This window comes from Cervus elaphus, chromosome 12, assembly GCF_910594005.1.
Source record: "Cervus elaphus chromosome 12, mCerEla1.1, whole genome shotgun sequence".
Classification (NCBI taxonomy): Eukaryota; Metazoa; Chordata; class Mammalia; order Artiodactyla; family Cervidae; genus Cervus; species Cervus elaphus.
Window position 1 is genome coordinate 47,041,927 of NC_057826.1, and position 14,836 is coordinate 47,056,762.

Sequence of the window (14,836 nt, forward strand, 5' to 3'; positions counted from 1 at the left end):
GGCGGGCTACAGTCCATGGGGTTGCAAGAGAGTCAGACACAACTTAGCTACTAAACAACGAAAAATTACTTCTTCACTAGTTTTTCTTAAATTCAGGCTTACTGAGGTTACCTGAATAAACATAGTCAGGTATTTACCATTTTTACTGTATAGTTCTTTGAGTTTTTACAAATGCCATCACTATCAAGATGCAGGCATATCTTGGAGATATTATTGCAGGTTCAGTTCCAGACCGTCACAATAAAGTGAATACCACAGTAGAGTCATGTGAATTTTTTGGTTTTCTAGTGCATACAAAAGTTGTTTATACTATACTATAGTCTGTTAAGTGTGACATAGCATTATATCTTTAAAAGTATATTTAGTTTAATTAGATAATACTTTACCGTTGAAAAATATTAACCATCACATGAGTGTTCAGCAAGTCATAACTTTTTGCTGGTGGAGGGTCATGCCTCAATTATTTTTTAAGGAGTAGTTTGATTTATTTATTTTTGGGTGTGATGAGTCTTTCTTGCTGCATGGGCTTTTCTCTAGTTTGGGAGAGTGGGGGCTACTCTCTAGTTGTGTTACACAGACTTCTCATTGTAGTGGCTTTTCTTTTTGTGGAGCACGGGCACTAGGTGTGTCGGCTCCAGTGGTTATGGCACGTGGGTTCAGTAGTTTCAGTTCCTGGACTCGAGAGCACAGGCTCAATAGTCGTGGTTCACAGGCTTAGTTTGCTCTGTGTGACTTGTGGCATCTTTCTGGATCAGGGATGAACCCGTGTCTCCTGCTTTGGCAGGCAGATTCTTTACCACTGAGCCATCAGGGAAGCCCATGCCTCGAGGTTGCTGACTGATCCGAATAGTGGTTGCTGAAGGTTGGGGTGGCCATGGCAGTTTCTTAAAATAAGACAGAAATGAAGTTTGCTGCATCAGTAGGCCTTTGCTTTCACAAACAATTTCTGTGTAGCATGCAGTGATGCCATTTGATAGCATTTTACCCACAGTAGGACTTCTTTCAAAATTAGAGTCAATTCTTTCAAAACCTTGCCACTGCATATTCACAGCATCTTTACCATCAGTAGATGCCATCTCAAGAAACCGCTTTGCTCATCCATAAGAAGGCACTCCTCATTAGTTAAAGTTTTATCTTGAAACTCCATCAATTCAGTCACATTTTTAAGTTCCATTTCTAATACTAGTTCTCTTGCTGTTTCTACCACATCTGCAGTTATTTCCTCCACTGAAGTTTTGAACCCCTCCAAGTCATTCAAGAGGACTGGAATCAACTTCGTCCAATTCCTGTTAATGTTGCTATTTTGACCTCTTACCATGAATCCTTAATGTTCTTAATGGCATCCAGGATGGTGAATCCTTTCCAGAAGGCTTTCAATTTACTTTGTCCAGATCCAGCAGAGGAATCACTATCTATGACAGCTATAGCTTTACAAATTGTATTTGTTAAAAAATAAAAGACTTGAAAGTTGAAACGACTCCTTGATCAGTGGGCTGAAGAATGGATGTTGTGTTAGCGGGCATGAAAAGAACATGAATCTCATGTATCTCCACTAGAGAGCTTGGATGACTGGGTGTATTATCAGTGAGCAGTGATATTTTGAAAGGAATCTTTTTTTTTTTCTGAGCAGTAGGTCTTAACAGTGGGCTTAAAATGTTTAGTAAATCATCTTGTCAACAGATGTGCTGCTCTCCAGGCTTTGTTGTTCTGTTTATAGAGGACAGACAGAGTAGATTTAGCATAATTTTTAAGGGCCCTAGGGTTTTCAGAATGGTAAATGAGCATTGGCTTCAACTTAAAGTCACCAGCTACATTAGCCTGTGATAAAGTCAACCTGTCCTTTGAAGCTTTGAAGCTAAGTACTGACTTCTTTTCTCTAACTGGCAGTCCTAGATGGCATCTTCTTCCAGTATAAGAATTTTGTCTACACTAAAAATCTGTTGTTTAGTGTAGCCATGTTTATTACTGATCTTAGCTAGATCTTCTGGACAACTTGCTGCAGCTTCTGCATCAGCACTTGCTGCTTCACCATGCACTGATATGTTTCTTTCCTGAAACTTCATGAACCAGCCTCTGCTCACCTCAAACTTTTCTTCTGCAGCTTCCTCACCTCTCCCAGCCTTCAGAGAATTGCAGAGCGCTGGGCCTTGCCCTGGATTAGGCTTCAACTGGAGAGAATGTTGTGGCCATTTTAATCTTGTATGCAGACCACTCAAGCTTTCTCCATATCAGCAATAAGGCTGTTTTGCTGTCCTGTCATTCATTCCTTTACTGGAGTAGCACTTTTAATTTCCTTCTAGAACTTTGCATTTGTAACTTTGCATCAGTAACTTGGTTAACTGATGTAAGAGGCTAAGCTCTGGGCCTGTGTCAGCTCTCCGTGTGTCTGCCTCACTCGGCTTAATCATTTCTGGCTTTTGATTTTAAGTGAAAGCATATGACTCCTCCTTTCACTTGAACACGTGTAGGCCTTTGTAGGGTTATTAACTGGCCTAACTTTAAGATTGTTGTGTCTTGGCAAACAGGCCTGAGGAGAGGGGGCAAGATAGAGGAAACACAGGTCTGTGGAGGAGTCAGAACACACACATTTATTAACTTTGCTCTCTTACATGGGTGCCATACATGGTGCCCCAAACAGTTGCAATAGTGACATCAAAGATCACAGATCAATGTAACAGATATACTAATCACAAGGAATTTTGAAATATATGAAGAATTACCAGAGTGTGACAGAGAAGTGAGAGCAAATGCTATTGGAGAAACGGCAGTAAGAGACTTGTTCAATGTAGGGTTACCGCAACCTTCAATTTGTAAAAAATGTTGTCTGTAAACTGCAATAAAGTGAAGCGCAGTAAAATGAGGCATGCCTATATGTTCAGTCACTAAGGTGTGTCCGATTCTCTGCAGCCCCATGGACTGCAGCACACCAGGCTTCCCTGTCCTTCACTGTCTCCCAGATTTGCTCAGACTCTGTCCATTGAGTCGCCAGTGCCATCCAACCATCTTATCTGTTGCTCCTTTCTCCTTCTGCCCTCAATCTTTCCCAGCATCAGGGTCCTTTCCAATGAGTTGGCTCTTGCCATCAGAGGGCCAAAGTACTGGAGGTTCAGCATCAGTCCTTCCAATGAATATTCAGGGTTGATTTCCTTTAGGATTGACTGGTTTGATCTCCCTGCAGTCGAAGGGACTCTCAAGAGTCTTCTCCAGCATGGCAGTTTGAAAGCAACAATTCTTTGGTGCTCAGCCTTCTTTATGGTCCTGCTCTCACATTCTTACATGACTTCTATACTTCTGTCATTCCCAGAATTGTGCCTGTGCTTCTTTGCAGTCAATCTTTCCCCATTCATTGACAAACATTCAAGTTATTCCCACTTTTTGACTATTATGAGTAATGCCTATAACTTACTACCAAATTTTGGTGATTTTGAATAGATTTGCTAGGAACATTTGCATACAGGTTTTTGTGTGAATATCTGGTTTTCCTTTTTACTTGGTAAATATCTAGGAGTTGGGTTACTGTGTCATATGATTACTAAGCATTTAACTGATAATTAAGAAGCTGAAAACTCATTTCCGAAATAGTCATGCAATTTTTTTTGAATGTTATTTATTTTTAATTCTGGTAAAAAATAATACAAACTTTACCATCTTAACCATCTTTAAGTGTACAGTTCTGTAGCATTAGCTATATTTACACGAACTATTGTTTTACATTTTTTTGTTTAGGCATAGTCAAGCCTAATCCTAACAAAGCACAATAGAAACTCTTTTAACTGACTTCCGATGAACTAACTTGTTAAATTAAGGATGCTCTTTACTTAGTAAAGTGTACTAGTTGTTGCCCATCACACAATGCTCTTGGTTACTAAATAATTCTCTAGAACAGTGTTTCTCACACTTGTGTTTGACTTGCATTTCTGGTCTCTGGTTCCAATAGGTCTGGAGGTGGCCTGAAAATTTTGCCTTTATAACCATTTCTCAGGGGATGCTGCTGCTGCTGGTCTGGGGACACTGAGAATCACTGATATAAGGATGCCACAGTCTTCTGTCCCTGTCAGTGGAGCTGAATGTTACCAGGAATCAATTGTGTTTGCCATCAAACCTGTTTATTGTACTTGAAATTGTCTTTAGAATTGTAATGATGTAAACCTGTTTATAGGTAATGTACTTGTGACTGTAATTTGAATAAATGTCATATAAATTTATGAAAACATAGTCAGAAAAATAACTCTTATTATGGAAATAAACTGAGTACTTTGGAATTACTTGATATGCATACTCACTAAAAGAGTGCTGCCAAGTCAGGCTTGGTGAGGCAACTCTTTTTTTTTTTTTTCATTTATTTTTATTAGTTGGAGGCTAATTACTTTACAATATTGTAGTGGTTTTTGCCATACACTGACATGAATCAGCCATGGATTTAAATTCTCACTAATAATATATGAAAAGTTCACATCTGTCAGCCCTGGGTGTTGTCAGGTTTTTTTTTAATATTTATTTATTTATTTGGCTGTGTCAGGTCTCAGCTGCAGCGTGTGGGATCTTTCACTGTGACAGGTGGGCTTCTCTCTAGTTGGGGCATGCAGGCTTGGTTGCTCTGCGGCATGTGAGATCTTTGTTCCCTGACCGGGGAGTGAACCCTTGTTGCCTGCACTGGAAGGCAGATTATTAACCACTGGACCCCCACGTGTGCTGTGTGCTGTGTCACATTAGTCGAGTGACCCTATGGACTGTAGCCTGCCAGGCTCCTCTGAAAATAGGATTCTCTAGGCAAGAATACTGAAGGCAATGGCACCCCACTCCAGTGCTCTTGCCTGGAAAATCCCATGGATGGAGGAGCCTGGTAGGCTGCAGTCCATGGGGTCTCTAAGAGTCGGACACGAATGAAGCGACTTAGCAGCAGCAGCAGCAGCAGGCAAGAATACTGGAGCGGGTTGCCATGCCCTCCTCCAGGGGATCTTCCCAACCCATGGATTGAACCCAAGTCTCATGTCTCCTGCATTGCCAGACAGGTTCATTACCACTACTGCCAGGTGGGAAGCCCAGCCCCAGGTTTTTTGGTCATTATTAAAATGTGTAGTGGAATCTCATTATGGTTTTGTTTGCATTTTCCTAAATATTACTGATGTAAATAATTTTTTGACATGCTTATTTGTCATCCATATGTTGCTTTGTTTTTTTATTATTTAATCACCATTTTATTGAGATATAATTGACATGTAATATTATATTGGTTTCAGGTGTATTAACATTATGATTCACTATTCCATATGTCTTTTTTGTTAAAGTATCTGCTCAAATCTTTCACCAAGTTTTTTCTCCAGGGTTTCTGTTTTCTTCTTATCGAGTTTTTAGAATTCTTTATATATTCAGGAAATGAGACTTTAACTAATAGGTGCTACTGAAATATTTCCCAGTCTGTCACTTAACTTTTTATTTTGTCACCATGATCTTTGGAAAACCTCAAGTTTTAAATTTTGATGAAAAAAATGTTTATCATTTTTTTTCTTTTATGGTTCATTAACTTATTGACTAAGAAATCTGTCTGTGAGATATTTGTATGACCTAAGGGTGTGAAGATTTTATTCTGTATTTTATTGTAATTGTTTTACAGCTTGAGATTTTTCATAGATCTGTAACTCATTTGACTTTTTGTGTTTAGTCTATGTTATTGGTTGAGGGTTTTTTTTTTAATGGACATTCAACTTTTCCATGCTATTTGTTGGAAATATGACACCCTTTCTTTATTGAATTGCCTTTGCAATTTGGTTGAAAATTAACTAGCTATGGGTCTGTTTTTGGATTACGTAGTTCCATTGATCTATGTGTCTGTTCTTTGGGTAATATCACAATCTTAATTGTTTAATTGCTTAATTATTTGTTGTACATCTTGAAACCATGTAGGAAGTATCCGCCACCTCTGTTTTTTTCAATTTTGTTGTTGTTGTACTAGTTTCTTTGTTCATATACATTTTCTACTTAAAAGCTTAGTTCCTAGTAGTGTTAAAAGTTTTTAGTTTTTTATTTTAATAAACTTCATTTGGGGAATAATTTGAGATTTACAGGAAATTTGCAGATGTAATAGAGATTTCCCATAAAACTCTCACTCTGTTTCTCCTGTTGTAACCTCAGAGTGGCACATTTGCTCAGAAACCAACATTGGTACATACTATTAGCTATACTCCAGACTATTTGGATTTCACCAGTTTTTCCACTAATGTCTGTTTGTTTCAAGACTCCTTCCATGATACCACAATACATTTAGCCATGTATCTCTCTTTTTTTAATTTTTATTAGCATATAGTTGATGTACAATGTTGTGTTTGTTTATGCTGTATAGCAAAGTTGAATCAGTTATACATATATCCACTCTTTTGTTTACTCTTTTCCAATATAGATCATTACAAAGTATTGAGTAGTATTCCCTGTGCTATACAGTTGGTCTTTATTAGTTACCTGTTTTATATATGGTAGTGTGTATATCTCAATCCCAATCTCCCAATTTATCTCTCCCCTCCTTCCTGCCTAGTAACCATAAGATGGTTTTTTACATCTGTGACTCAATTTCTGGTTTGTAAATAAGTTCTTTTGTACCATTCTTTTAGATTCCACATATAAGAAATATACCATATTTGTCCTTCTGTATCTGACTTACTTCACTCAGTATGACAATATCTAGGTCCCCCCATGTTGCTGCAAATGGCATTATTTCATTCTTTTTTATGGCTGAATATATATATATATATTCCATTGTGCATATGTACCACATCTTTTTTCTTCCATATCTCTACTTAATTTTATTTATTTTTTAAAAAATTTAATTTATTTTAATTGGAGGCTAATTACTTTACAGTATTGTAGTGGTTTTTGCCATACATTGACATGAATCAGCCATGGGTATACATGTGTTCCCCATCCTGAACCCCCCTCCCACCTCCCTCCCCATCCCATCTCTCAGGGCCATCCCAGTGCACCAGCCCTTAGCACCCTGTCTCATGCATTGAACCTGGACTGGTGATCTGTTTCACATATGATAATATACATGTTTTAATGCTATTCTCTCAAATCATCCCACCCTCGCCTTTTACCACAGAGTCCAAAAGACTGTTCTTTACATCTGTATCTCTTTTGCTGTCTCGCATATAGGGTCATCGTTACCATCTTTCTAAATTCCATATATATGCATTAGTATACTGTATTGGTGTTTTTCTTTCTGACTTACTTCACTCTGTATAATAGGCTCCAGTTTCATCCACCTCATTAGAGCTGATTCAGATGTATTCTTTTTAATGGCTGAGCAATATTCCATTGTGTATATGTACCACAGCGTTCTTATCCATTCATCTGCCGATGGACATCTAGGTTGCTTCCATGTCCTAGCTATTATAAACAGTGCTGTGATGAACATTGGGGTACCTGTGTCTCTTTCAATTTTGGTTTCCTCAGTTTGTATGCCCAGCAGGTACCACATCTTATTTTTCCATTTCTCTGTTGGTAGATACCTAGGTTGCTTCCATGTCCTGGCTAGTGCTGCTGTTAATACAGGGGTGCATATATCTTTTTGAATTATGGTTTTCTCCAGGCATATGCCCAATAGTGGGATTGCTGGATTGCTTAGTAGGTCTATTTTTAGCTTTTTGAGGAAACTTCATAAGGTTCTCCATAGTGGCTGTTCCAGTTTACATGCTTAACAGTGTAGAAAGTTTCCCTTTTCTCTACATCGTCTCCAGTACTTATCGTTTGTGGATTTTTTGATGATGGCCATTCTGGCTAGGGTGAAGTGAAGATACAGTCAAACCTCATTGTTGTTTTGAGTAGCATTTCTCTAATAATTAGAGATGTTGAGCATCTTTTCATGTGTTTTTTTAATGATTTGTATATCTTCTTTGTAGAAATGTCTACTTAGATCTTTCATGCATTTTTTTAATTGAGTTGTTTAGTTTTTTTTGTTATTGAGCTGCATGAACTGTTTATGTGTTTTGGAGATTATTTCCTTCTTGGTCACTTTGTTTGCAAATATTTCTCCCATTCTATGGGTTGTCTTGCAAATAGATGGGGAACAGTGGAAACAGAGACAGACTTTATTTTTTGGGGCTCCAAAATCACTGCAGATGGTGACAGCAGCCATGAAGTAAAAAGAAGATTGCTCCTTCAAAGAAAAGTTATGACCAACTTAGATAGCATTTTAAAAAGCAGAGGCATTACTTTGCCAACAAAGGTCCGTCTAGTCAAAGCTATGGTTTTTCCAGTAGTCATGTATAGATTTGAGAGTTGGACTATAAAGAAAGCTGAGCACAGAAGAATTAATGTTTTTGAACTGTGGTGTTGGAGAAAACTCTTGAGAGGCCCTTGGACTGCAAGGAGATCCAGCCAGTCCATCCTAAAGGAGATCAGTCCTGGGTGTTCATTGGAAGGACTGATGTTGAAGCTGAAACTCCAGTCCTTTGGCCACCTGATGCAAAGAGCTGACTCATTGGAAAAGACCCTGATGCTGGGAAAGATTGAAGGCAGGAGGAGAAGGGGACAACAGAGGATGAGATGGTTGGATGGCATCACCGACTCAATGGACATGAGTTTGAGTAAACTCCGGGAGTTGGTGATGGACAGGGAGGTCTGGTGTGCTGCAGTCCATGGGGTCACAGAGTCGGACATGATTGAGTGACTGAACTGAACTGAACTGAACTGATGGGTTGTCATTCATTTTGTTTATGGTTTCCTTTGATGTGCAAAAGCTTTTTAAGTTTAATTGGATTCTATTAGTTTATTTTAGTTTTTATTTTCACTACTCTAGAAGGTAAATTGAAAAGGTCTTGCTTCAATTTATGTCAAAGAGTATTCTGCCTTTGTTTTCCTCTAAGAGTTTTATAGCATCTAGCCTTACATTTAAGTCTTTAATCCATTTTGAGTTTACTTTTGTATATAGTGTTAGGAAGTGTTCTAATTTCATTCTTTTACATGTAGCTGTCCAGTTTTCCCAGAACCACTTATTGAAGAGACTACCTTTTCTCCATTGTATATTCTTGCCTCCTTTGTCATAGATTAGGTGATCATAGGTGCATGGCTTTATCTCTGAACTTTTTATACTGTTTTATTGATCTATAGTTCTGTTTTTGTGCCAGTACCATGCTGTTTTGATTACTGTAGCTTTGTAGTATAGTTTGATTTCAGGGAACTGATTTCAACTTCTTGTTTACTGATTCCTCTAGCTCCATTTTTCTTTCTCAAGATTGCTTTGGCTAGTCAAGGTCTTTTGTGTTTCTGTACAAATTGTAAAATTTTTTGTTCGAATTCTATGAAAAATGACATTGATAATTTGATAGGAATTGCATTGAATCTGTAGATAGATTACTTTGGGTTGTATAGTCATTTTGATAATATTGATTCTTCCAGTCCAAGAACATGGTATATCTCTCCAATCTGTTTGTGAATGTTATCATTAATACTAAAAATGTTCCTGTAAGGATAGCTTTATCTGCATCCCAATACCTTTGATATATTGTATTTTCAATTTTATTCAATTCCAAATATTTTCCCGTTTTTCTTCTAAGATTTTCTTCAAACCATTGGTTATATGTGTGTCTGTTAGTCACTCACTCATGTCTGACTCTTTGTGACCCCATGGACTGTGGCCCACTAGGCTTCTCTGTCCATGGAATTCTCCAGGAAAGAATACTGGAGTGGGTTGCGATGCCCTTCTCCAGTTGATTTATAGAAGAGTTTTCAGTTCAGTTCAATCACTCAGTCGTGTTCTACTCTTTGCAACCCCATGAACTGCAGTACACCAGGCCTCCCTGTCCATCACCAACTCCCGGAGTTTACTCAAACTCATGTCCATTGAGTTGGTGATGCCATCTAACCATCTCATCCTCTGTCATCCCCTTCTCCTCCTGCCCTCAATCTTTCCCAGCATCAGGGTCTTTTCAAGTGAGTCAGCTCTTAGCATTAGATGGCCAAAGTATTGGAGTTTCAGCTTCAACATCAATCCTGCCAATGAACATTCAGGACTGATCTCCTTTAGGATGGACTGATTGGATCTCCTTGCAGTCCAAGGGCCTCTCAAGAGTCTTCTCCAACACCACAGTTCAAAAACATCAGTTCTTCTGTGCTCAGCTTTCTTTATAGTCCAACTCTCACATCTATACATGACTAGTGGAAAAACCATAGCCTCGACTAGATGGACCTTTGTTGGCAAAGTAATGCCTCTGCTTTTTAATATGCTGTCTAGTTGGGTCATAATTTTTCTTCCAAGGAGTAAGCGTCTTTTTTGTTGTTGTTGTTCTGACAAAACGTGGTCCACTGGAGAAGGGAATGGCAAACCACTTCAGTATTCCTGCCTTGAGAACCCCATGAACAATATGAAAAGGCAAAAAAATAAGACACTGAAACATGAACTCCCCAGGTGGGTATGTGCCCAATATGCTACTGGAGATCAGTAGAGAAATAACTCCAGAAAGAATGAAGAGATGGAGCCAAAGCAGAAACAACAGCCAGTTGTGGATATGACTGGTGATGGAAGCAAGATTTGATGCTGTAAAGAGCAATATCATATAGGAACCTGGAATATTAGGTCCATGAATCAAGGCAAATTGGAAGTGATCAAACAGGAGATGGCAAGAGTGAACATCAACATTTTAGGAGTCAACGAACTGAAATGGACTGGAATGGGTGAATTTAACTCAGATGGCCATTATATCTACTGTGGGCAAGAATCCCTTAGAAGAAATGGAGTAGCCATCATAGTCAACAAGAGAGTCTGAAATGCAGTACTTGGATGCAGTCTCAAAAACGACAGAATGATCTCTGTTCATTTTCAAGGCAAACCATTCAATATCACAGTAATTCAAGTCTATGCCCCGACCAGTAATGCTGAAGAAGCTGAAGTTGAACAGTTCTATGAAGACCTACAAGACCTTCTAGAATTAACACCCAAAAAAGATGTCCTTTTCACTATAGGGTACTGGAATGCAAAAGTAGGAAGTCAAGAAACACCTGGAGTAATACGCAAATTTGGCCTTGGAGTACAGAATGAAGCAGGACAAAGGCTAATAGAGTTCTGCCAAGAGAATGTGTTGGTCATAGCAAACACCCTCTTCCAACAACACAAGAGAAGACTCTACACATGGACATCACCACATGGTCAACACTGAAATCAAATTGATTATATTCTTTGCAGCCAAAGATGGAGAAGCTCTATACAGTCAGCAAAAACAAGACAGGGAGCTGACTGTGGCTCAGATCATGAACTCCTTATTGCCAGATACAGACTTAAATTGAAGAAAATAGGGAAAACCATAAGACCATTCAGGTATGACCTAAATCAAATCCCTAACAATTATACATTGGAAGTGAGAAATAGATTTAAGGGACTAGATCTGATAGAGTGCCTGAAGAACTAGGGACAAAGGTTTGCAACATTGTACACGAGACAGGAATCAAGACCATTCCCATGAAAAAGAAATGCAAAAAACCAAAGTGGCTGTCTGAGGAGGCCTTAACAAATAGCTGTGAAAAGAAGAGTAGCGAAAAGCAAAGGAGAAAAGGAAAAATACACCCATTTGAATGCAGAGTTCCAAAGAATAGCAAGGAGATATAAGAAAGCCTTCCTCAGGGATCAGTGCAAAGAAATAGAGGAAAACAATAGAATGGGAAAGACTAGAGATCTCAAGAAAGAGATACCAAGGGATCATTTCATGCAACGATGGGCTCAATAAATGACAGAAATGATAGGGACCTAACAGAAGCCGAAGATATTAAGAAGAGGTGGCAAGAATACACAGAACTATACAAAAAAGATCATCACCCAGATAATCACGATGGTGTGATCACCTACCTAGAGCCAGACATTCTGGAATGTGAAGTCAAGTGGGCTTTAGGAAGCATCTCTACAAACAAAGCTAGTGGAGGTTATGGAATTCCAGTTGAGCTATTTCAAATCCTGAAAGATGATGCTGTGAAAGTGCTGCACTCAATATGCTAGCAAATTTGGAAAACCCAGCAGTGGCCACAGGCCTGGAAAAGGTCAGTTTTCATTCCAGTCCCTAAAAAAGGCAATGCTAAAGAATGCTCAAACTACCGCACAATTGCACTCATCTTATACGCTAGCAAAGTAATGCTCAAAATTCTCCAAGCCAGGCTTCAGCAATACGTGAACCGTGAACTTCCAGATGTTCAAGCTGATTTTAGAAAAGGTAGAGGGACCAGAGACCAAATTGCCAACATCTGCTGGATCATAGAAAAAGCAAGAGAGTTCCAGAAAAGCATCTATTTCTGCTTTATTGACTATGCCAAAGCCTTTGACTGTGTGGATCACAATAAACTGTGGAAAATTCTGAAAGAGATGGGAATACCAGATCACCTGACCTGCCTCTTGAGAAATCTTTATGCAGGTCAGGAAGCAAGTTAGAACTGGACATGGAACAGTAGACTGGTTCCAAATAGGAAAAGGAGTACATCAAAGCTGTATATTGTCACCCTGCTTATTTAACTTATGTGCAGAGTACATCATGAGAAACGCTGGACTGGATGAAGCACAAGCTGGAATTAAGATTGCCGGGAGAATTATTAATAACCTCAGATATGCAGATGACACCACCGTATGGCAGAAAGTGAAGAAGAACTAAAGAGCCTCTTGATGAAAGTGAAGGAGGAAAGTGAAAAAGTTGGCTTAAAGCTCAGCATTCAGAAAACTAAGATCATGGCATCCGGTCCCATCCCTTCATGGCAAATAGAAGGAAAAACAGTGGAAACAGTGGCAGACTTTATTTTTTGGGGCTCCAAAATCACTGCAGATGTGGACTGCAGCCATGAAATTAAAAAAAAAAAAAGGAAGAGTTTTAAGTTTTTCCAAATAGAAAATTTTTTTCAGAAATCTTTTTATTTTAATTATGTTATAAAAGCTTATTTTAAATGACTTTAATTCTTTTAAATGTGTTATTTGATTTATGGTCCAGAATATCATTTATCTTGGTGAATGTTTCATGTTTTCTTGTAAAGGATGACATATGCTTTTGTTAGTTGAGTGTTTTATGAAAATTAATTAGTTTAATTTGTTTGACATGTTGTTTAGGTCTTCTAATTCCTCATTGACTTTTGGTCTGATTGTTTTATTGAGTATAGAGAGAAAAATATTGAAATCACCGATCATAATTTTGAATTTTTCTTTATTTTTTCAATTCTGTTCTATTTTGCTTCTTGTATTCTATATGTCCATGTGCACTTAATATTTTTTGGTCTATTCTTAGTGAATGATAATTAGTCATTATGTAATTTTCCTTTTTATCTCTGGAAGTATTCCTGTTCTGAAGTCCAATTTTCTGATATGAGTATTGCTTTCTTGGCTTTCTTTTGATTAGTATTTGTATAGGCTCCTCAGGTTCCAATCTGTTATGCCAGCTACTATAACCACCAAAAGACCCATGAGTTTTTCTTTCACCCATTTACTTCTAATACCTGTACCAAGTCTAATCTGTAATCCAAGCCAAGAACTAGCCAATTCACCCAGGGGAAAAACTGCTTGCCAGCATGACTTATTAGAAGGGGTTCTTCCACCTTTGGAGTATTGTTCAGCCCTTTTTTCTTCCACATCACTATGATGTCTTTAACAATACAATTTAAAAAATTTCTTTATTTTTATTTTCTAATTTTTGCATCTGAAACACTGGCCTATTAAATTATATACATAACTTTATAGTTTGTTAATTTAAGGGAAAAAAACCCTCTTCATATATTTACCAAGGATAGGACTTTTTTTTTTTTAAGGCTTACTTGATGTTTGTATTTAGAAATATGCCTCAGGGGCTTATAGTCTTGTGTTTTACAGTATTTGAAACTACCTGCCTTCATATTGTGTTGAGAAGAGCTTGAGAGGAGAATAGCATATAGGACACTTTGGCTTCAAAAGTGAACTGTGTTAAACATGAGAATTGCCAAAATTTTAAAAATTAAGACTTGTTTGTTATACAAATATTATAGTGAGGATGGGTCAGGATTTCTTAACCATTATTGAGGAAATCATGAAGATGGCAAAGCTGATTCAAGGAAGAATCTGAGGAACTCAAGATTTCTTTCCTTTCCAGTGAAAGGAAAGGTGAAAAGAATTTGCTTACAGCTATAAACTAGTTAATGCCCTGCAGGGCAAGAAAACCGTAACAACTGGGGTTACCTTTATTTCCAGAGAGAAATCTAAAATTAATATCTAATTTTATAGAATCTAGCTCCTGTGCTGTGCTGAGTCACTTCAGTCATATCTGACTGTTTGTGACCTTATGGACTGTAGCCCGCCAGGCTCCTTGTCCATGGGATTCTCCAGGCAAGAATCTTGGAGTGGGTTGCCATGCTCTCCTCCAAGGGATCTTACCAACACAGGAATCGAACCCGTGTCTCTTACATCTGCCTACAATGGCAGACAGGTTCTTTACCACTTCCCATCACCACCTGGGAAGACCAAATAGTAAGTCAAGCAAAAATATGATTCCCTATTCAGGAATTAAATAATCTTTGGATAGAGCCATTAATGCTTTAGAGTAACAGGTGAGGACAAAGAGTATCTCCTGTCATATCAGTAAACAAAGGATGTTGAGCTACCAAGCCATCAGCCCCTGTAGCCACCCCGAACCCCCACCCAGTGGTGCACCCTGAGGGGATTCAGGATTGAGAAAAACAGGATACTGGCCCTAGTAGTTAAGGTGCATGCTGTTGTTCAGTCGCCAAGTCGTGTCCAATCCTTTGTGACCCCATGGATTGCCACACGCCAGGCTTCCCTGTCCTTCAGTATCTCCTGGAGTTTGCTCAAACTAATGTCCATTGAGTCGGTGATTCTATCCAACCATCTCATTCT

At 38.4% G+C, this 14,836-nt stretch overlaps 1 protein-coding gene across 6 annotated transcripts in view; it reads left to right on the forward strand.

Annotated features, from left to right (window-relative positions):
• Positions 1-14,836, forward strand: part of LOC122705907 (40S ribosomal protein S10-like) — a 50,101-nt gene that overhangs the window by 26,307 nt on the left and 8,958 nt on the right. For 2 of the 6 annotated variants that reach the window (XR_006344190.1, XR_006344191.1), the window contains one exon: positions 3,938-4,242. The exons of 1 other annotated variant lie outside the window; for it this stretch is intronic. Coding sequence is in view for 2 of the 5 variants with exons in the window: in XM_043921186.1 (XP_043777121.1) it covers positions 4,990-5,033 (44 nt within the window). In the remaining 3 variants the exon portion in view is untranslated. Of the gene's footprint in view, positions 1-3,937; positions 4,243-4,519; positions 4,558-4,974; positions 5,034-13,378; positions 13,383-14,836 lie in introns of those variants that run through there. 3 more of the 6 variants (XM_043921184.1, XM_043921186.1, XM_043921187.1) reach the window with 3 other exon arrangements.